This window comes from Lissotriton helveticus, chromosome 5_1 (genome assembly GCF_964261635.1).
Source record: "Lissotriton helveticus chromosome 5_1, aLisHel1.1, whole genome shotgun sequence".
Classification (NCBI taxonomy): domain Eukaryota; kingdom Metazoa; phylum Chordata; class Amphibia; order Caudata; family Salamandridae; genus Lissotriton; species Lissotriton helveticus.
This window is the reverse complement of record NC_136065.1, coordinates 901,387,268-901,410,197: the sequence shown is the minus strand read 5'-3', so window position 1 is coordinate 901,410,197 and position 22,930 is coordinate 901,387,268. Positions and strand designations below refer to the sequence as shown.

Here is a 22,930-nt window from a genome sequence, read left to right as displayed (position 1 = left end):
CCCGGTAGGTCCCCCCCATAGAGGCATGGACAGGGGCAGTTTGTACATGGGCGGCGGCCGAGGAAGATGCCCTTCGGGAGGAGGAATCCAGGGGCGCGCGTAAACATCCCATATCTATGGAATGGGCCATGCTCCTCCATAGCTTCCGGCACTCCTTGCGCACTGATGACCCGTCCACGTCTACACCTCCCCCACTCACGGGCCCAGACTGTCTCCCCCTTCCCCCTTTCCCAGCCAACCAGCCCGAGTGAACTCATAATCCCTGGCTAATGCCCTAACTCCTGCACCGGATCCCGGTACTCCACGCCCCCCTCGTCAACGCCCCGCTACCCACGTACATGGGGCATCTCCGCCCTTTGACCGCTTACCCTCTCTGTGAGAGAGTACTATGGACCCCCCTGCCACCCGGTGCCCGACACGTGTCTCCCTCTGCTATGCTCTTGCTACCGCCTACATGCCCCCTCCCACAGTTCCGTCCCCCCAGTTACTTGGCACCACCACTCTGAACTGTACAGGCCCTGTTCCGAAGACCCCTCTAGTTGGGACTTACAAGACTATAATTAATCTCCTTTCTCTCTTGCGGAGCTGGTTTCCTGTACCCTAACCTGATTACTTGTTTGATTGGTCTGTAATGTTTTGGTGGATGAAATGCCGAATTACACAAGTTAATGCACAGAAAAGTTGCGCGAACGGCTGACCGTGGCTGAATGTTGACGCCATGTCAGCAGATGCTCTACCTTGTACTTATGCTTGATGATGCAACAATAAAAACGAGTTTAAAAAAAAAAAGCGAGGAAAGCGTTGCAACAAGAGAACAGCGATTTTTAAAATAAAATGCCAATTGAATCTGAATTTCATTAAATATGGGCTGCAGGTGTGACGCACGTTCAATAAAAATATAAAACACTGCATACTGAATAAATTCTATGCGTAGCTTACTTGACATTGCCTCACAATGACTAAGTTGCACTTCGTGAATGCAGTCCCAGCTTTCAAAAGTGCGGTTAATTTTCTGCTTTCAGGGGGCTAATGAAACAGACGACCAACTGGACACTGCTATACCCTGGCTGATGTGGAAATATGTTCTTGAACAGGAGCAGACTGATGTTTTGTTTTTGCCGTAGTTTTATATAGCGTGATCTTATCAGAGCACTTTACATCAGCACCAGTTGCGTTACACAAGGACACATTCATAGGTGCGGGGAGGCGCTTTTCTAGTTTTCTGTGGGACCAAGAAGTTGCATTTCTCAAGAACTGTAGCTAGTGTATGTCCAGGCAACCAACAACCTATGCAGATTATTTGCTTTTTGGTGTGCAGGAGTAGGCTTCCTCACTCCCACTACTTTTTGCTCAGGGCATGTTAACCCTTTTTTGTTAGAGTGTTCTTACTGTACGGGACAGACTACATTCCAGCTGTTCTAGATTCCCCTGTGGTGTTCATGCTACCAGTTGATGGCTTGTGTTGCATTGTGAGCGATAATGGTAACCCCAGTTTCATTACAAGACTGGAGGCCAACAGTATGCATTATTCCTTTAATGCCGCTCCATGCAGCACTTGAAAGATCATTACAGCATAAAACAAAAGCAATTTAGAATATAACATGCGCACAGCATGAGGAGTCCCTGAACTGAACCGCTCTTTAAAAGGCTAAACTTGTTCCCTCCTTTCTTGTTAAACGAGGAGCGACTATCCTGCAAAGATGTAACATCTTACAACAACTGGGTAAATCCTACAGGAACTGTGCCACTGAGTATTATCTGAGTATTATCTGAAAAGATCAAGGATTGTTAAAGCCTCAATATAAATAAACTAAGCTTTCAACAAAAACCTCCAAATGCAAAGATAATCACTATTACACGCAAATAAATATATCAATTTCTAAATATTTTATTTACCAATTTATGTTGTTCATATAATTAAGAAAAAAGATCACACCAGATTCGGATGGGCGTGTGGGATGATAGCCTGATCTTTAATGAAATTCATATTCTCTTGGCATTTTATTTGGAGAATCACTTTCAGTACAAGACCAGAGGTGATCTGCTAGAAATGTGAGTCTAGTTGGCAGAGGTAGGTACCTTTGTCCAAGTAGGGACCCTGCTTCCTCGTCGGGGTAAGGGATTTACACTCCTAAAATAACACCACCTCACCCCCTTGGTAGCTTGGCACGGGCAGACAGGCTCATCTCAGAGGCAGTGTGTAAAGCATTTGCACATAACCCATAGCAATACAGTGACAACACTACAAAAGGACCTCACCAGTTTAGAAAAATATCCAATATTTTTATATATCCCAAACAAGACCAAAACTACAAAATTCCATCATACAGTACTTAAAAATATGCACTTTACAATAATAACTTTAAAAATGCAGTTCCTTAAGGTCGATGGCTCCATCCGGTGCTACCGCGGTGCTCTAAACAGAATCCAACAGTTTCATAGGACTGCGTGGGTCCGCGGCATCTAACTCGTAAACAGTAGCTTTTGTGTTGTGGCCGACACGTTGGTGCAGGTTGGTCATGGCAACTGTCAAGGTGTGAAGTGAAGAGGTGCCCTCAAGTCACGGTGCAGGCAGCGGCTCAGTAACGGTTGTCCAGCAGCGCGAGTGAGACCAGGGCTGCGGTGTGGAGTGAAGGCAGTGCTCGTTACAGTGCAGACAGATCACTGTGCAAGCAAGAGAGGTGGTTGTGGAAAGGTGGTGTTGGTCGGTCCAGACTGCAGTGTGGGACGGGGGAGGAGCGTTGTGTGACAAACGAGTGGTGCCCCTAAGCCACGATGCGGTCACGGAAGTCGCGGTCAGTGACGGCGAGACCAGGGTGGCGAAATTAATAGAGGAAGTGCGGAGTGTGGTCATGGTGCAAGCACAGCTTAGTGGACGCAGCAGTCATAACCGGTGAGACCAGGGTTGCGCTGCCTTCTGCGGAGCCTGCAGGACACGGAGCCAGCGACGGAGTCTGCGACAGTCAGTTGCTTATCCCTTCTCTGTGGCAATTGAGACAGCGGTTCCAGCAGTTGGTGAAATCTTTGCAGTCCCTGAGACTTCGGAATAGGAGGCAAGCTCTACTTCAAGCCCTTGGAGATACTCCACCCAAGTAAAGAAAGTTCAGTCCAGTCCTTTCACTGCCCAAGGCAGAAGCAGCAACTGTAGGCCAACCAAACAAAGCAACCCAGAAGCTCTTCCAGCTCTTCTTCTAGGCAGTTTTCCTTGATTCCAGGGAGTTCTCTGAAGTATTTTATCTCCCTGAGATTTCAAACAGGAGGCAAGCTCTACTTCAAGCCCTTGGAGAAACTATAACAGCAGGATGATAGTACACTCCACTTCTTACCCTGCCCAAGACAGAAGCAGCAAGCCAACACAGCAGAGCACACAGCACAGTGGAAGTTCTCCTGACCGCTTCTCCAGTCCTTCTTCCAGGCAGGTTCCTTAGTTCAGCAGTAATCTTAAGTTCTGGGCCCCAATATTTATACTCCGTTTCTCTGTTCTTTGGGGCATAGTGTTTCTGTGCACAGCCCAAACTAGTTCTGTCCTCGGGTTCATCTTCCTGGCAGGAGGTGTAGACAGCATTGTCCAAGGCAGACAGGGCCTATTCAGGTGCAAAGGAAATCTCCTCCCACACTCTAAATGCAGCTTAGGTCTATTCAGCCCAGCCAGACTCATTCAGGAAAAGCAGGACACACCAACCATCAACCCCCCCAACCCCCCACCGTGGCTGTCAGAGAATGCACATCCCCCCCCCCCGACACTCCAAAGCCAGACAGTCAGTCACTCAATCTATTCACAAACCAGCAGAGGCACACAGGATGGCCAAGCAAGAAAATACCCACTAGTGGTATTTTCAAACACAATATAAAAATCATCTTCACTAAAAGAAGCATTTTTATATTCTGATTTCAGGCATACTAAACTCCATCTTTCCATCATGTCGCAATGGAAAGTTCTATTTATAGATGTTATAAATAAACTCCCATTCTGTCCGATGGAACCAATAGTATTTCAATAGTGAAAAACGAAATACACTGTATTTCTCTATCAGGACATGTCACACACCTCAGTACATGTCCTACCTTTCACATTCACTGCACCCTGCCCATGGGGCTACCTTGAGCATACCTTAGGGTGTCTTACATGTAAGAAAAGGGAAGGTTATGGTCTGGCAAGTGGGTGCACTTGCCACTTGGACATGGCAGTACCAAACAGCGCACATACACTAAAGTGTCAAGTCTGAGTTACATTTACAGGCAGCTCATGTGGGTGGCACAATCAGTGCTGCAGGCCCACTAGCAGCATTTGATTTACAGGTGCTAGGCACACACCGTGCACTGTACTAGGGACTTAACAGTAAATCAAATATGCCAATCATGGAATCACCAATCCATAAACACAATTTACATGGAGAGCATATGCACTTTAGCATTGAATAGCAGTGGTAAAGTGTACAGTCTCCTCAAACCAACAAAAAAAGGGTCAAAAACAGGCGGCCAAAAAGCAAAATGTCTGGTGAACCAGCTGAAAAAGCCAAGTCTAACAATACCATTATGCAGGTTGGTAGCCGACTAATACCACATTAGACATGTGTTCGACTGGCATTAGACCAAGCTGTTATCCTCCAGACTTTCACCCCATCAGAAGGTTTGAGTAGTCTAAGAATCAGCATGAACCTTTTGCAAATTAACACCAGTCTGCTGAATGGAACATTTCATCAATCTTACAACAGAAACTGTGGTAACTGCTTAAAAAGGTTTCAGAAATGAAATAAAAAAAAATTGGTAAACACCATCATGTCGAAACTCAGTTGAGAATCTTATTCTCTCAAGAAATCCAATACATACATTTTCTTACATGAATAAACTCTTGTATAAAGTTATCCTGAAGGAGTCATAGCATCTATTACCTCCAATGCCTAAATATTTGAATCTCTACAACAGGTTATATATAAAAAAAATGTAAAAAAAGACTAGTTTCATAGTAATTTTTTTCTAATCTAAAGATCTTTTACCTGGCCATCTAGTATATAAGGACAAGAACCAAACCGACATCCCACAGGGTTGCATGACTGCAAACCAAAACATAATACCCTACACTCTTGCAGTTCAGACTGAACAGCAGAGACCGCTGATCTGTAGTCGATAAAAGCTCTATAACGAAGGCCCCTTACAAACTGATCAACCAGGAAGACATCTGCTTAAACTACAGGACCTTCCACGGGATCAGCGTTCCTTTTCATGCACCAAGGTAACCCAATTCTTCAAATTCTTATACACAAGTAAGGGGTTCCTGGACCCAGACATCTGAGAAAATCTCCTAATACTTTCCATGTAAGATAGTTCGAAGTCCCAGACTATACAAGAGGACGTTACTCTCCATCTCGGCCTTTCAACAGACCTTCCATAGTAGGAGGAAGAAAAGTGGAACGTCTCGAGCGAGTTCCAAAATCATTCAAAACCATGCTTGAGAAGTCCAAACTGGGGTTATTAGTATACATGAGCATCTCTCGTCTCACTTTCTAACGGACTCGCAGTTATACTGTGAGGGTTGAAACACGTAACTGTTGATCCAACCGTAATACTGGTTCAGATGAAATGTCATTCTGCTTGCAAAAAGGGACCCCAAAACCAAGCCAATTCCCTGAAACAAACCCTGTTCAGTCTTCACTCACTATAATACCTCAAAGTTATTAAATTGCGTTCTGCAGATACATTTGCCTTTCCAGGCAGTTATTCTGCTCACAAACCGATTTTGGGTTTAATGCCCAAAAATCTAACGTTTCTTTGATAAATCTGAAAGTTTAAAGGATTAGGAGCCTCCTAAGCAATTTATATAAGCCACTGCACCAACACAGACCAATCACAAGAATACTCGGGGGGGGGGGGGGGGGTGGAATTCATACTGCCCGATTCTCGAGACATGTTGGTTTCCGTCAATGGCAAGAAGATTTAATGTCTATTTTGCCCGACGGACCATTAGCTATGAACTAACTAAGCAGGATAGAACTGTGGCTCTCTGGGGCTCACAGCCAATCAAAAGGAATCCCGAAATTGAGTCAGGATGGGAAATTATCAACGTCAGTATTAGGCCTGAAGCCCACAATTCTAGCCTGGTATTGGCTGGGGAAATACGTAAACCCATCCCCCAGGTAGCTGCATTATTACTGCAAGGGTGTTTTTAAGGACAGGCACTATGTTGCTATTGGCCACGAGGCAACACACACTGTTCAAGAGGCCACTCAGAAGGAGGGAGAAGACAATGTAGTTTTGCAGAATACACCTTCAGAAGCAGGCCTGTAAGAGGATGGGGGCTGAAAGGTGTTCTCTCCCCACTTAATTTCTTTGGGCTGGAAAACCTGGAGTGTCCAAGATAATGTATTTACATTCATGTACTTAAGCATTCATGAAGGGCCTAGGTTGGTTTGCAAGATGATGTGGAGAGTCTGCAGAAAGGGTTAGTGTGCCGGTCAACAAAATAGTCTGTAATATGGGTACTGTGTCTTAATGGGTGGGTGTGTTCAGCAGTGTGTGTGACTCGAGAAGTGTGCATGTGTCCCGTTGTGTGTGCCGAGTTTCATTTGAACTGCACCAATGTGTAGGGCTCGTTGACTCTGTGCAGTGTGGGTTTCATCAGTGGACTTGTGTGTCTGAGAAGTGGATTGTGTGTGCAGTCTGATGGGTACAGCGTCAGGCGGTGCTACTATGGATCCAAGGCAGGACTACAAATGGCCTTTAACCTTGTTGCAGACATGCCTTTGCAGTCTTCCTTGGCGCTAGTGAATGGAACTCACCCATAATCAAGCTTTTCGCATTTTGGATCAATATTTTATACTCTGTAGCAAAACGGTTTCAATGTACCAAAATATTTCTGTGAGAAAATGGCAAAAAAAATCATGCACTGGAAAGAAATATTTGCTTCAAAAACAGAGCCGAAAAGATTATAGTTTAAAAAAGCATTAATTGCTGACCTATCCTCAGGGTCTTCAATCACCAACTAACAGGGAAACTACAATTTAATGTTCCATTTCAAAATTATTTTTCATTTTTTTGGTCTGCCTGGCCCTCACCTACATGATTTATCACTATTTGTTCTTTTGCAAAACGTTACTGAAAAATTCTATATTAATAGAAAGTATTAGCTTCTTCGTAAGTGAATTCCCTAAGTAATATTCGGGACTACAAGAGTGGTTAATTTTTTCCATTACAGAAGACATCCATGTGCTTGATTTCACAGCTATGAGTTATAGCCATCATTCAGAGCATCTCAGCGATGGGGAAACAGTTTTGTAATATCCTGAATAGGAATTCATATATCTACTCAACAAGCTATGAGAGAGCTTCCCTTTCACCATAAGCTCCTCGGTTGTGAGGGAGCTTTTTGAAGCTCCCCCTACCTTAAAACGTGACAGATTATTAATCCTCCTTTATTATCCAAGTTTATCCATGATGCTTTAAAGGAGCACCTCCCATCTCTTAGAGTGATCCATCATAAAGGAGACCTGTGAGGGAAATGTTCCATTCCTCTGCAGTAAATTCCCCTATATGCCAAGAACAGCCATGCGAGAGAATGGCTGGTTCCTCCTCGTCATCTTTCCTTACTCTCACTCTAAAAATCTCTTGATGCGGCCATAAAGTCTGTATGGATGGCATCCTCATGTAGTTTCAGAGGGCCATGCTAAGTCAAAGTAATCATGAGTGCTACTTTCTGTATCAGTCGGTCCTTTTTGGAAATCACTAATTACAATTAAGTGATGGGACAGATGGACAGTGGCTTTGTATCTGAGGTTCTATAGGGCACTAGGCTTAGGTACCCCTCCCCAGCAGGAAGGCCCTGCAGGTCATGCTTCCTTGCCTTTAAAGAATCACTGCATTTGATTGTTCTACTGTTGTGGAGGTCGTAGGTCGAATCAGAAAGCAGTTATGGGATCTGGTCATCTGACCGTGGAGGTTGCATTCCGCTACCTGTGCCTCGTTACAAATAACCCTACTTACACCAATCTTCACTAATAGGATTGTAAAAATAGACATCCTTCAGATCCTACTTAACTTATTTTGTCCTCAGCAACATGACTCTTGAAAATTGGATCCCTTACATCTTGTAGTGTATGTACACCAGGTATCTGTTAACATCCTTTAGGTTTAAAACAGATCTTCCCTTGTCATTTTTCTGTACTTGAAGAGTGTTACGAAAACTCTTTGCACACATCTAAAAATCACTCCTTTAGATTGTACCTCCTCGTGCCCTACTTTATCTGCCTTGAAAACCCACTCTTGGAGAACACTGGAAGGTGGGGGGGGGGCAGGGTTCTGAGAAAATAATAAACTTTGGACAGTTTCTAATAAAAAAAAAAATGGATCCTCTGTAATGGTTTCCCACACCTGGGCAAAATGCTTGATGTGACCACCTACTCTTCCCAGAGAAGGAGAAAAAACTGCTCTTCCTGGTAAAGGTGTGACCTCGGCCCCTTACCCAGGGTTTTCACCATGTCTTTACCAAAAAGAGCCACTAAGGGTTTACGGTGGTCTCTTTCTTCGCTAAATTTTCAAACATTTGAATTTCTTTAGAGCTGCCCTGCGCTTTCAGCCTTGAAGTCCTGTGTTCCATTAAAGATAAATGGGGTATCCCAGTGACCCTCAGAACCTGGGTATCAAAGTTAAATAAGAACAATTGGTTCTGTCGGATGGGTGTCAATTTCTTTGCTGAATTGTGAATATAATACTTCTTTATATACTTCACTCAGTCCGCATTTGCGGTATGATGTGCAAGGACACAACAATATTCAATTTTGAAAAAGTTCTTATTATGAAATTTTTTACACGTATAAATCAATTTATGAACAGTGGCTGTCAGGAACAAAAAGGCAAAGAATCGTGCTGTGGCTTATGATGGACGGATTGACAAAAGTAACGTTTTGACCCTAGACGTTAGTGCAGAATTATTTGCATCTGGGGCAGGTCTTCATCAGGACAATGAGAGAGCGACAGCCTGAGGACGTGGACAGCTAGAAGATTCTTCAGTAGCCATAGAATGTTTCAGTGTCAGCCGACACAGTTTGCAGATATCTTGACTTGGAGGATTCTTATGTAATTAATACAGGTTTTCTTCACCAGCCGGTGAATAGATTTGAGGTATGTGCCGCCTGTGCGATCACTTGTGCGAGCTAAGATGAGACGTCTGAATCAGTCTCGGTGTGGCAATGAAAGTCCTGTGTTGGCATGGCCCAGCCAGCAGAATCCTAACACGCAGGTGCCAGCTTCTAGCCTCCAGGTCTAATGTAAGCCCCCAAAATATGCCTCGGACAATGTCAAAGAGGCAATCTTGACATTGTTGAGGAATCTCTCAAGACCCTTCCTGGGGTCCATGCCAATTGGGCGTTCGGCATACTTGTCATGGATGACTGGCCTACAACGTTTGGCCTTGAGAAAATTTCTACCTTCTTTATCTAGTGGAAATTCGATCCACCTCTCAATGAATTTGACAACATGTTCAAACGGCCACCTTTCAGCCCTTCTGGGAAGTTTAATACTGTGAGACTAGAACATTCTCTCCTAAAGGATTCTTGAAGTCGTCTTTCGAGGAAGAAGGAATTGGATTGTGATCCTCATCTGGAGGTGGAGTAATATAATCCTCAAAGCTCATCCTAGTCTCTCTGGAGCGCCTCCTTCCCATACTCAATTTCGTGAATAGCTGGGTCTTGTGTGTAGCTAAGCACACCCGTTACCATTATATCCATGTCTTGCGTGTCGCCAGGACACCCATCTCCATTTTGCCGCATAGGACACCCTTCCTCCACTGAGATGCATATGATACCATTCTCTTTTGAGGTGTTTGCGCTTCCTTTTTAAGGGTAAAGACCCTTTCTCAATATCATTGGTCTTGCTTCTTTCATACCTCCTTTATCCCCACAAATCGTACACTCCCTCTGAAATAGACCATCATTCACAGTCAGAACCAATCTTCGCTTTCTTCTTGAGCATTACATGCCAATGGTCTCGCATACACAGGTATGCTTCTCAAAATGAAATAATTACTTAAAAAAGCTCAATAACTTTCCCCTCTGGGACTGAAGGATCTGCCCTGCCCTTCTCTGGCATACGGTAAAAGTGATGCAAGCTTATAGGATGCCCTTCTAGGGAATAATGTACATAGGATACATGTGTATATAGAATAGGCACAAGATACAGGCTGATGGTAAACCTAATCGAATAAAAACTTTCCAACATAGAAAAGGGCTATAACTGAAAGCTTAAAAAGATAAGCCCTGTAAATTGGCTTTAATGAATATCTATTTGCTATATCTAATTATCAATTTATTCTTATGGAAGTAAAAAGATTACTCCCCATGTAAAACAAAGTTGCAGGAAGTCGCCTGCGATACTGCAGGACGATTAGCTGCCAGCCAGGAGAGCTGGAAACTGATTTGAAGGCAAGTTTTGGGGTTTTAGAAGCTTTTCACGTAAGAGGTATTCATGTGCTGTAGAAAGGTCATATATCCGTATATATGAGTAATTCCAGAAATAACCATTTCTCTAGCACTTACTAATAAGTACCTACCATCCAAAGGAACCATTTTAGCAACCTTAGAATAAGTAAAGATTAAGGGAAAAAACAATACATTTCTACTCTTAAGCCTTCTAGTGTGCATGCAGCTCTATCACGCAGGTTTATAATTCACTGAGCTATATTACAAGAATCAACTTATGACCCGCAGCTAACACACAAACCTCTACAGCAAAAGTTGTAGCTATCTAAATAAAACGTAAATCTCTGACCTGCATGCTGCACGTTGTGCTTTGTAACAGGCTCATTAGTGCTCAATGCTATTTGATTTAATACCAAAATTACTGGGAATAAACAGGAGGATGTTTCCAGAGATTGGAAACCAAAGTAATGTTAAACAAACCAAGTTGACAATATGAAAAGCTCGTTAAGATGAAGCAGTACTTATTTGAGCAAGGAGCAGCATTTAAAAGAGCAAGATTGCTCAGTTCATGGACTACTCGTAGTGTGCGGATATTCTATTCTAGATTGCTTTAGTCTTAGGATATAATGTTCGATCAAATGCTGTGTGAGCATTAAAGGAATAATTCATAATGGTAGCCCCTGGTCGTGTAATGAAATTCAGGTTACCATTATCGCTCACAATGCAACACAAGCCAAGCAACTGGCAGTAGCGTGAACACCACAGGGGAACCTAGAATAGCTAGGTACAGTAAGAACACAAACAAAAGTAGGTTAACAGACCCACCCACTGAAAAACTAAGTGGTATGAAGTGAGGCAGGAAGCTTAATCCTGGGACCAAAAAGCAAAGAAACTAAAGGTTTTAGGTTGCATGGACATGTACTAGCTACAGTTCTAGAGAAATGCAACTTGGTCCCACAGAAAAATAGTTTCGTTTAGAAAAGAAAAGCAATATTAGCAGTTAGCCAGCGCATGTTCAAGAACATATTGCCAGAGCAGCCGGTGTATCGCAGTGTGCAGTCAGTCGTCCGTTTCACATAGCCCCTAAAAGCAGAAAATGACCAGCACTTTTGAAAGCTGGGACAGCATTTATGAAGTGCAACTTGGTTATTAAGTGAGGCAACGTCAAGATCTATGCAGAAAGCAATAACCTCATAGTTAGTAGAATCTATGTTAGAGTGGTGTGCTCAGCAAGTGACGCTGCCTCCCCCGAGTACTTTATAGTTGTATTTCCCACTATTTACCCCTTTGAAACATTAATCCTCTAGATAAACAGTATACATAAATCGGACTAAGGTACTTTGACAGCATAAAATCGCCTTGGGCCAGACTTCAAACTCGGTATAACAGCTCAGCTCAAGACATAAATGCATAGGGGATTAACATGTTTGCTGCAGTTTATCACTGTAAGGAAAGTTTGTTTACTGTATTTCATTGGACAAAATTAATGGCTCAAGTCTTCTGTTATTACCGATTTTTACAGATTCATCACGTTTCATTGGATAAAATTAATGGCTCAAGTTTTCTGTTATTACCGATTTTTACAGATAGACAGAAAACCATCTATTTATCGGTCTAATTCGTTCTTTTTAGTGATCTTTGGTGGTGTAAATCAGGACTGCTAAGCCAATAGCGGTTTAGGCTAACCGGCGCTTCAATAAATATCCGTTATCTAATGAAGCTTTAAACATTTGTACTTTGTACTAAATTATTAACGCCATGTTAGTGTATCACGTAGGAGTGATACATGATATATGAATTCCTGTAGCACTAAAGCATGAGACGTCCAATTACAAGTCTACCTTGATCAGATAAATGTGGCAATATTACTTTTGGATCAGTCATTTCACAAAACAAATTAGAAATAAGGATAAAGAGAAGAGCTAAAAACACTAGAAAATTGCAAAGGTCTAAACAAAAACATACCATAAAACTGGCAGCCCTAACTATTATTTTGTGTTGGGAGTGCCACGAACCAACGGCTCTGTTTCCATTATCCATTTCCTGGTGCATAGTTGCTCCTCACTTTCTTCAATAACGGTATACTCTATTTTAACAATTAAGCATATAATCATTATGTCACTATAATACCACAAATAGGTTAACAAATAGGTTCAGGGTATTGTTAATTACCCCCAAACGAATAGTTTTCTTACCTGTCGGTGTAGTTTTGCAGCTTGAAGATCTTCCTGGATTCACTATGCTGTGCATTATTCCGAAGTCTTGTGGTTGGGTCCGGATTCGTAGTCTTCTTTTTTTTTTTTTTCTTAGCCCAGGTGGGCGTCGGCGTCACACCCCCTTGGGTGTATTTCCGGTGACGTCGGCATGCTTCCTGCGGAAGCTCCCACTCTTGGGCGCCATCTTCGGGTTCTTTTTTTCCGTGTTTCTTTCGTTTTCGAAGTAATGGCAATGTTCTATTTAGTTGGTATTTTACCGCTTTGTAAAGTCCTTTCTTTTGTTAACCACCTCTTCTCTCTCCAGCCTCATCTTTCTGGCGGAGGTGGGTGGGTTCGCTAGTGAATCCAGAAAGATCTTCAAGCTGCAAAACTACACCGACAGGTAAGAAAACTATTCGTTTTGCAGCGTGAATCTTTCTGGATTCACTATGCTGTGCATAGATTTTGTTGCGGTTTCTCATCTCTGTGGCGGCTGGGTGGAAGATGAGCGTTGGGTGTTGAATATGTGCTGTAGCACCTTCTGTCCAACTTGAGCTTCCTTGTTCATTTGTATGTCCACACAGTAGTGCTTCGTGAACGTGTGCACCGAAGCCCATGTTGCCGCCAGGCATATGTCCTCTATGGGTGTGTTAGCCAGGAAGGCTATTGTAGCGCCCTTTTTCCTGGTGGAGTGGGCACGTGTCCCCTCTGCCAGTTCTTGTCCTGCACGCTTGTGGCAGAGTTGAATTGTCTGTGCGATCCATCGTGCAATGGTCTTTTTGGTTACTGCTTTCCCCATGAAGCTGTTTGCGAATGACACAAAAAACTGTTTTGTTTTCCTGTGTCCTTTTGTCCTTTCAATGTAGTGCATGACTGCCCTTCTGGCGTCCAGGGTGTGCAGAGCTCGCTCTGCGCTAGTTGTTTTTTGGAAAAAACTCAGTATCTGTATAGACTGGTTCATGTGAAATTTGGATACCACCTTCGGCATGAAGTGTGGGTCAGTCTTCATCACAACTCTATCATTGTGTATTTGTATGTAGGGTTCTTGTAGCGTCAGCGCTTGAAGCTCACTTACTCTGCGTAAGGACCTTATTGCAACCAGGAAGGCTGTTTTCATAGTTAGCATCTTTAGGGAGGCCTTGTGAAGTGGTTCAGAGGGCTCTTTCATGAGTTCCGTTAGGACTGTGTTCAAGTTCCATGCAGGTGGCGGCACCCGCTTGGGTGGTGCGATCCTTTTCGCTCCTTCTAGGAATCTCTTCACCACCTGTGATGTGAAGAAGCTCCTGCACGTTTCTCCCCTTGTGTAGGCGACTATCGCTGCCAAGTAAACTCTTAAAGAGGATGAGCTAAGGTTCTTCTCCAGCAAGTGAGTCAGGTACCTTAGCACTGTGGAGTCCCTCCTCATTTTATTATGGAGTCTTTCCTGTCTGCACCATATTGTGACTTCTCCATTTCGCAATGTAGCACTTCCGAGTGCTGGGCCTTCGTGCCTCCCGAAGTACCCTCAGGGTGCTTTCTGGTAGTCTCAGATGTGCGAACTCTATGTCCTCAGGAGCCACGCTACTAGGCTCATGCTCTCTGGCTCTGGATCTAGTACCTCTCCGTTCTGCATGGAGAGTAGGTCTTTCCTCCTGCTGAATCTGTGGGGTGCACACTGTGTCATCTCCATGATCTGCGAGTACCATGTCGGCCTCGCCCACTGTGGTGCGACCAGTATCAGTGTCATGTTGCTCGCTCTGCACTTGCTCAGCACTCTGTGCATCAGTGGTATCGGGGGAAAGGCGTAAGCAAATGTCCTTGACCAATCTATCCATAGGGCATTCCCCAGTGACCCCTCCTCGGGCTGCCTGGATGCGAAGTTTTGGCATTTTGCATTCTGGCGTGTGGCAAAAAGGTCCACCGATGGTGTCCCCCATCTGTCGAACAGGTACCTTGTCTCCTGAGCATTGAGCTCCCACTCGTGGGATGCCGATGTCTGCCTGCTGAGCCAATCGGCTTGTATGTTGTCCTTCCCTGGTAGGTGTATGTCTAGCAGGTCCATCTTGAGAGGGATGGCCCATCTCCATATCTCCTGCGCCAGCGTTGAAAGCGGGGCTGACTGTGTAGCCCCTTGCTTGTTGATGTAGAACATCGCAGTGGTGTTCTGTTTGTATCAATACCTTGTGTTTGTACAGTCTTGTTTGAAAGGCTTTCAGCGCAAGGAAGATTGTCTTCAGTTCTAGGTAATTGATGTGCTTTGCCGCATCTGTTGGCGTCCACAGTCCTCACCTTGAGCTCCTCCATGTGAGCGCCCCATCCCTTCAGGGATGCGTCTGTGGTGATGGTCACTGTTGGCGTTGGGGGCGTTAGAGGCTTTCCCTTTGTTATGTTCTCCATGGTCCACCATGCCATCTCCTTCTGCACTGCGTGCGTTACAACCACTAGATCCTCCCAACCGCCTGTAGCTGTAGCTTGTGACCATTGCTCCTGTAGCCATTCTTGAATGGGTCTCATGTGGAGTCGTACATTTGGTACCAGGTGGATGCATGATGCCATCATGCCCATGATCTTGCTCGCAGTCCTCACTGTCCGAGCTTGTCCCTTCCGGTTGAGGAGAGTTTCCTTCACCAGCGCCCTCGCCCTCTTCTCGCTGGGGAACACCTTGCCCTGTAAGGTGTTGATCTGTGCTCCCAGGAAGATCTTGACCTGTTCCGGCTCCATTGACTATTTCTTCCAATGGATGGAGAACCCCAGGCTTATGAGCGTGCTCGTCACTGTATGTGCGTGCTGCTTGCATTTCTGGTATGAGTTTGCTTTCACCAGCCAGTCGTCCAGGTAAGGGTATACGTGTATTCCTTGCCTTCGTAGGTGCGCTGCGACTGCTGCGAGACACTTTGTGAAAACTCTTGGTGCTGATTTTAGTCCGAAGGCCAGTGTCGTGAACTGGTAGTGGCTTTCTCCAATGGTGAACCTGAGCATGTGTTTGTGCTTTCTGTTCATTGGGATGTGCAGGTAGGCGTCTTTGAGGTCTACTGTGACCATGAAGTCCCCGGTCTGCAATTGTGGGAGCACCTCTTGCAGGGAGGTCATTTAGAAATTTTGCGTTCTTATGAATTTGTTCAGGAACCGTAAGTCCAGAATGGGTCTCATTGTCTCGTCTACCCTTGGTACCAGGAAGTACGTTGAGTATATTCCTGTGTTTCTTTCCTTGAAGGGTACCCGTTCTATGGCCTCCTTCCGCAGGAGTTCCTTTGCCTCCTCCTGAAGACACTGCAGCTGCTTGCTAGTGTTTTTCTTTTTGGTTTTCTGCTTGTTGGCCTCCCCTCCAACTCTATGCAGTTTCCGAATTGGATAATGTTGAGGATCCATTTGTCTGATGTGATTTCTCTCCACTCTCGGAGGTAAAATCTTAATCTTCCTCCCACTGGTGTTATGTGGTCGTAGGTGTCTAGTTTGTCTAGACCCATCTGTACATGCTGCCCCCTGGGATCTTTTTTGTGGGCGGGCACACAGAGTTTTTTTAAGTCACTTAGAGGAGGGCTGCTGCCCCCCTCTTCTATTTTGTCCCCGTCCATTTCTCCCTCAAAAGGACTGGCCTCTTTGTTGGTACTGCCAGGACTGCTTCTGCTGACCATGCTGAGCCTGCGAGTCTGCCTGGTGCGTTTGCTGGAAAGCCTGGTGATATGTACCTGGCTGGTTTCCGCCTCTCCCGCCGGGCCTCCGTGACGGGGTGCCCCTCTTGTTCCCTCTGAACTGCAATGCTCCCATTGATCTTGCTGTTTCGTTATCTTTTTTCAGTTGACTGAGCGTTTCATCAACTGTTGTTCCGAAAAGGGTGTTGCCGTTGAACGGTGTGTTTAGGATGCTGTGTTGCACCTCCGGTTTGAAACCTGAGATCCTGAGCCAGGCGTGCCTCCTTTCCGTGACACCCATCATGAGCCTGCTGGCGGTGTCTGCCCCATCCAGGGCTGTCTTAAGGCAAGAGTTTGCCGCGTTTTTTCCCTCTTCCACCAGCTTTTCGGCATTCTGCCTGGCATCCTGGGGCAGGTCCTTCACCAACTGCCCCAGCCCCTCCATGATCTGGTACATGTGCCTGTTTATAAGGGCGTTGGATTTAGCCATGCGTCAGTGGGTCGCAGCATTCCATTCGATCCTTCTGCCCACCAGATCCATCCTTTTGCTCTCCTTATCCGGTGGCGGGCCCGAGGTAGTGGGTACGTTAGCCCTCCTCCTTGCTGTGGCCGTGATAATGGAGTCTGCGGAGACCGTGCCCTGAATGTAGGCCGGGTCCTTTGTGGAATGTTTGTACTTCTTCTCAGTTCTGGGAGTTACTGCCTTGCATGTTGCGGGCTCCCGGGATGCTTCCTTCCCCTGAGCTAAGACGCTTTCGAGCATTGGAAGGAATTGGCTCCTCGTTTGTGTTGGGAGCAATATTTCTAGAAGGAAGTCTGCTTGAAAGCTGCTGCGGCAGATTGTATCACCGAGTTGTAGGCCCCGATGTCGTCCGGCGGCGAGGGCCTCGAGGGGTAAGTGTCGACCACCTCCTCCGGGCTGTCGGTGTCGACATCTATGTAATCTACCTCCTGTAGGTCAGAGGGTGCCGACTCTGCGTCCGTCCTGCTTTCCTCTTCCTCCCCATAGTTGTAACTATCGTAGGGATTCTGGTACTCCTCCTGGTCGATCACCTCGACGTCCTGGTCTTGTTCCTCGGCGACTTCGGCGATCTCATCTTTCTCCTCAACCGCCTCCACTACCGGTGGCTTGGTCTTGTGAGGGATTGTGAAGGCTTTCATCTTTGCGTCGAAATCTTTCTTCCGCTGCATGATGTTCTCCATTTCGGCCTCTAGGCGCCTTCTCTTCTTCTCCATCTCAGCCGCGTGTTCCGCGTCGGATGGGTCGGCCGTTCTTTTCGGCGGATGGCTCGTCGCCGTGCCTTTCGGTGTCGAAGTTTTTGACGCCGAACCGGATTTTGGGTCTCTGGTCGTCGTCAGTTTTGGGTCTCTCCCTCGGCGTCGATCGATCCTTTTCGGGGACGATTTTCGACGTTTTCTGCTGATCAGCAGCTCTCGGCGCCGGGGACTCCTTCTCGGAGGATCCACTGGGCCTGGGAGTAGTCGCGGACGCCGCCTTTTTTGGCGTCGGCGCTTTCGGGGTCTTGCCCTCGATTTTTCTAGACTCAGTCTCTCGGGTTCTTGGGGGCCGAAGAGTCTCCTACCTTGTCAGAAGTCTTTGTGTAATCGGTCTCTACGACCGTGTAGCTGTAGTCTTCGGTGGCAGCGTTTTCTTCCTCGGAGGACATCCCCAGCTCGTAGAGGGACGGAGTCGGGGCCTTCCCCTGCAGGGTGGCGTGTGCTACCCTCTGCCTCTATCTCACACGAAGGGTCTTCGGGGCGAAGGCAGAACAGGCGTTGCAGTCTCCGCTTTCGTGGTTCACCGGTAGGCAAAGGTTGCATACCAGGTGCTGGTCCTTCTGCGCGTACTTGTGGTGGCAGTTACGGCAGAACTTGAACGGCGTGTTGTCCATCATCGAGCGTCCAGGGCCTCCCTGGTCGCGTGTTCGTCGACGGTCGTCGAGGATCTCGATGAAAAAACGCCTTCTCCTTGCTGACCTTTCGTCGATGAAGTCCCCTGGAGTCTTCAGATGACTTCTCCTCGTCTTTTTTGTATTTTCTTTCTTCTTTCTCCAAAAATGTCTGGAGCCCAAACGGGAACGATCCAGACCAGACCGCGGAAAAAAAGAATCTGAAGATGGCGCCCAAGAGTGGGAGCTTCCGCAGGAAGCATGCCGACGTCACCGGAAATACACCCAAGGGGGTGTGACGCCGACGCCCACCTGGGCTAAGAAGAAAAAAAAAAAAACAAAGAAAAGACTACGAATCCGGACCCAACCACAAGACCGCAGAATAATGCACAGTATAGTGAATCCAGAAAGATTCACGCTGCAAAACTATATATCCTAGAATGCGTCCTGTGATCCAAACCTCAATGGTTGGCAGCCATGTCTTATTCATTCATTACAGTAAGTTCAAATTGAAAGCCCTCATCTTGTGACAGACCGTTACATGTTTTGTTGGGGCTCATGGAATCATTTTAGGTAATATGGGGGTTCTGCTACCCCATGCGCAGACCTCAAGTATACTTACCATTGTCTTGAGCGATCAAGATTTTGAACCACGCTTACCAACACAGCTAAGCTCAGAAACTGTTGACCAAGGATTCTAGTAATGAGGACTCCAAATAGCTGTTTCTTATATCCTGCTTTCCTGATGAGAACTCAAGGCAGCAAGAAGTGGAAACGATAACTAAAAGCTCAAACTCAAAACACAGATCTACGGCAACGACGAGCTGAGTTAAGCCAAAACAAATCAATACTGTAATTGTGCGCTTTTTAAAAAACACACCGGGTGCATACCTTGCTCACTATCTTATCACTTTATCCTTTCTGTAGTTTCTTGCTAGTCACTGGAGCATATTGCACTTTATTTCTAAAGTTTCGATAACATCTGTCAATGCCTATATTTTATTGGTATACTATACATTAGAATTGCTTGATTTTGTATCCCCTGAATGGCGGGATTAAGTATGTATGCATTGAGTATGCATGGATTTCACTTTACCCTACATGCTTAAGTTTTTTCTAAAAGAGCTCCAGATGGACCACTATTTTTTAACATAGTGGAATGTAGATAATGCACCGCTAACCTTCGCCCTAACTATACCACACAAAGTTCTATGTAGTTGAAGTTATTCAAGGACAAAGACATTTAACACTCATTTTAGTTGGATAATCGATCGCCAGCAAATCAAGAATAACTCCAGCCCTTAGCAAATTTCATACCCAAATTTTAATACCATTTGTTACATGTGTACTACACAAACATTTCGCAGCTAAGAAAAAAAAAAACATGGCCTCCTGCTCTTTGATAGTTTATAACTTGCAGTCACAATACAAAATTACATGACAAACTAGACTATCTGAAGAAAAAAAAATTCCATCTCACATTTAATCACAATAACAGCACCCCACCCAAATGCAAAACAGATTTCTAGGATTTTTGCTCACAGAAAAAAAGAATGTTAAGCCTTCTGGCCCACATATTACTGAAGACTAAAAACAGAATGTTGGATAACTAGCAGCTAAACATGAATTATGTGAAATAAAAATATACCAATATATAGGACACCATTAGATTATCTATCCATAATAAAACAAAACTCATTTTATGTCATTCTTCCCGTTAGAAATTGGGTTACAGGTTGCCTGGGGAATGAACACTGGTCAAGCAGCTACAACAATCCTAGACAGGGTGAAGGACAGGCAAACCTTAAATTAACCTGTGCTCACCCTCTGGCGGTTTGGCACAGAGCAGGCAGGCTTAACTTAGAGGAAATGTGTTAAGTATTTGTGCAACACTTTAAATGACAACACAGTTAAAGCCACAAAAGGATCCCATAGCAGGTTAGAAAAACAGAACTTAAATAAATAAGACCAAAACAACCAAAATCCATTGAGTAGGACTGGAGTTATTGAGGTTTAACGTTTACAGTGAGAAATAGCGCCAAGAAACACAAAGCACTATTGTAGATATCTGGTCTCGATGGACTGGGACAAAGTCACAAGTTCAAACAGACCATGACGGAGTGTGACCCAGCTACAAGGATCCATTTAGGCCCACTGAAGAGTACCTTAAATCCTGGTTGTGGAGCGTTGTATGGATCTACGACAGATACATTGCGTTGGTTCCGAGAAGCGGAGAGGCTCCGGTGTAAGGTCCTGTAGCATTGACTATCCAGTTGACGGGGCTTGCGATGCACAGCTGAGATGATGTGTCCACTCTGGTGAGCGATGAAGCTGCGATGTGGAGTTTTGGCATAACAGTTGAGGCTGCCAGGACCAGAGATGTGAGAATATGAGCTGGGGAAAGAGTTGTGCAGTGGCGGCTCCGAAGGCAATGAGTCCGTACCAAGATGCGGTTTGTGGTGGCAATTTGAGTCTTTCGCAGCAGGTCCATCCACGCAGCAGCTCAGCCAAGAAGTTGTCTATTCCGCTGGCAAGCACCTTAGGCCCTTCCAAGGGTCTAGGACTGGGCTAGCACCACTTGGCAGGGCAGACTCACAAATGACAGAGCCCAGATGCAGGGGTTGGAAGCCGGTTATGCCCCTGAGGCTTCAGATCAGGAGGCCAGCCAGCTAGCTTGCCACTGGAGTCACTGGGTTCTGGGTTGAAGAGATGCAGGGCCAGTCCTAATCTTCCTGCCCTGGCTCCACACTCACTAGGGGAGGGGGGAATGCAGCCATTTGTGTGTAGACACAGTTTATTCAGGTGTAGGTGAGGCTGTGTCCAGTTCAACCAGTACTATCCTGCCAGAGATAGCCCACAGATATCTAAGCTCCCATTGTCTGACTTTTAAGGAGGCAATATACATGGCCCAACTATACACAGTCATGTCAGAGACAGGCTACAGGCACCAAATGGCTAAAGCAAGTTAAGGCCAACTTTCCAAAAGTGGCATTTTCGCAATTGCAATTTAAAAATCAGACTTAATCATAACATTAGAATTTCAATTGGGAGTCCAGAGACACCAGACGTAAAGGGTTTCTCGCTTCCCAATTGGAAATTACACTTCTTAAAAGTACATGTCCCGCCTTTTATATACATTGCACCCTGCTCTCTGGTATGCCAGGCCCTACCTTAGGGTTGATATATGTATAAAATAGAAAGGTTTGGGGATGGCAAAAGGCTTATTTTGCGTGGGCGACATGGCAGAGTAAACTGCCCACGCAGGCTTTGCTTTGGCAGGCTTGGACATGGTTAAAGGGCTAATTAAGTGGGTGGCACAATCAGTGCTGCAGACCCACTAGCAGCATTTACAGGCCCTGGGTACACGTATTACCAATTTACTAGGGACTTAAGGAAATTAAATGGCACTTTACTACTGCTAACCAGTGCTAGAGCCCCAATAACAGCAAAAAAAAAAAAAAAGAAAAAAGTCAGAACAGTGGAGGCGGAAAGCAAAAACTTTGGGGGGTGGGGGGGGGTGTCGAACACCCTAAGGCTGTTGGGTGTAACCTCCCCATTAAAAAATTATATTTACATAGTTCAACATTAATGTACAAGGCAGATGGACAATTAGTTCTCCACCTGGAGAAGTAGGAAAACTAGTGAGTATCAGTGATGAGAAAAAATAAAAATCACGCTAAAAACAAATGAAGTTAATCTAATATACATTATTCATACACTCTTGCATCTAAAATATGTGAAGAGGGACAGGCCTGCTACAGACAGCAATACATCTATTGAAGAGCATAAGAAATACTAAAAATGAAGGTACCAGCATTCCAGTAGCTTCAAAGGATGGTCAAGAGGTTTGGAAATTTAGGAGTTAACTCAAAACAATCATGTGGTGTGTCACAGTGATAAACTGCAACCAGGACAGCTCAAAGTGTGATCATCATATGTAGGTACGGAAACAATAGGTAGTTGGCAAAGGTGCTGCATCAAAGCTTGTGACAACAGTTTACAAAAAAAAAAAAAAAAAAAAAAAAAAAAAAAACTTACCCAGTATTGGGGGAGAAGGTAGTATCGAACGTGAGTTTCAAACCTTTGGCAATCTGTGAAATGAAAGAGGCAGAGCTTAGAGATCAGGTTTCTACTGTGCATAGACAAAAGATAATGGTTAGGGCCAATGTGTGTTACCTGGTCCTCAATTGTGATCTCCGTGCCCAACGTGTTGTCGGTATTCCACTTCTCAGTGAAGGTCAGGCCATACTCTGCCCATTTGTACTTTGTTTCCAAGCTTCCATTAACTTTCCCAGTATCGGTGTTTGAAGAGCCAGATGTTGAAAATTCCTGACAAAAATCAAAAGCATGTTTAATGCACTTCCAATACAGGGAAGCTAGGACAGGAGCTGTACATTGATCACGACAAGTCCCCGACAGCCGCCCCACTAACCACCTCTACTCCTTGCAAACCAAATGCATCCCAGCTACTAAGTCGAACATTTCCACTACAGTTTACGGCATGTACTTCATGGTCCCCAAAAGAACCATATAGCAGGAGTCCCCTACCTAAAATTGCTTGGCCCAAGTACAGCCTCCAAAGTCGAGTAAAAGGCAGCCACCTTCGATGAACTAAGTCACAGCAGTCACCCCATTATGGCCTTAAGAGCACCGTAGTAAAGTTAATGCCAAAAACAGCAGCTACTTTGCAACACACTGCTGAGGATTTTGAGAGATGTGAAGGGTGAGCAGCACCCACCAACTATGCTGATTAGGGGGTGTTAGAGGTGAGAAAAGGGATCAAAGCAGCTCTGCTGACCTAGTCCAGAGTGATGCTCTGCTGGCCT

At 45.2% G+C, this 22,930-nt stretch overlaps 1 protein-coding gene across 3 annotated transcripts in view; it reads right to left on the bottom strand.

The window, feature by feature from the left end:
• VDAC2 (voltage dependent anion channel 2) overlaps window positions 1-22,930 on the bottom strand; it is a 97,518-nt gene that overhangs the window by 34,037 nt on the left and 40,551 nt on the right. For all 3 annotated transcript variants that reach the window (XM_078643361.1, XM_078643360.1, XM_078643359.1), the window contains exons 4-5: window positions 22,281-22,433; window positions 22,143-22,195 (exon numbers count right to left, since the gene is read on the bottom strand). In XM_078643361.1, coding sequence (XP_078499487.1) covers window positions 22,143-22,195; window positions 22,281-22,433 — 206 coding nt within the window. The remainder of the gene's footprint in view (window positions 1-22,142; window positions 22,196-22,280; window positions 22,434-22,930) is intronic.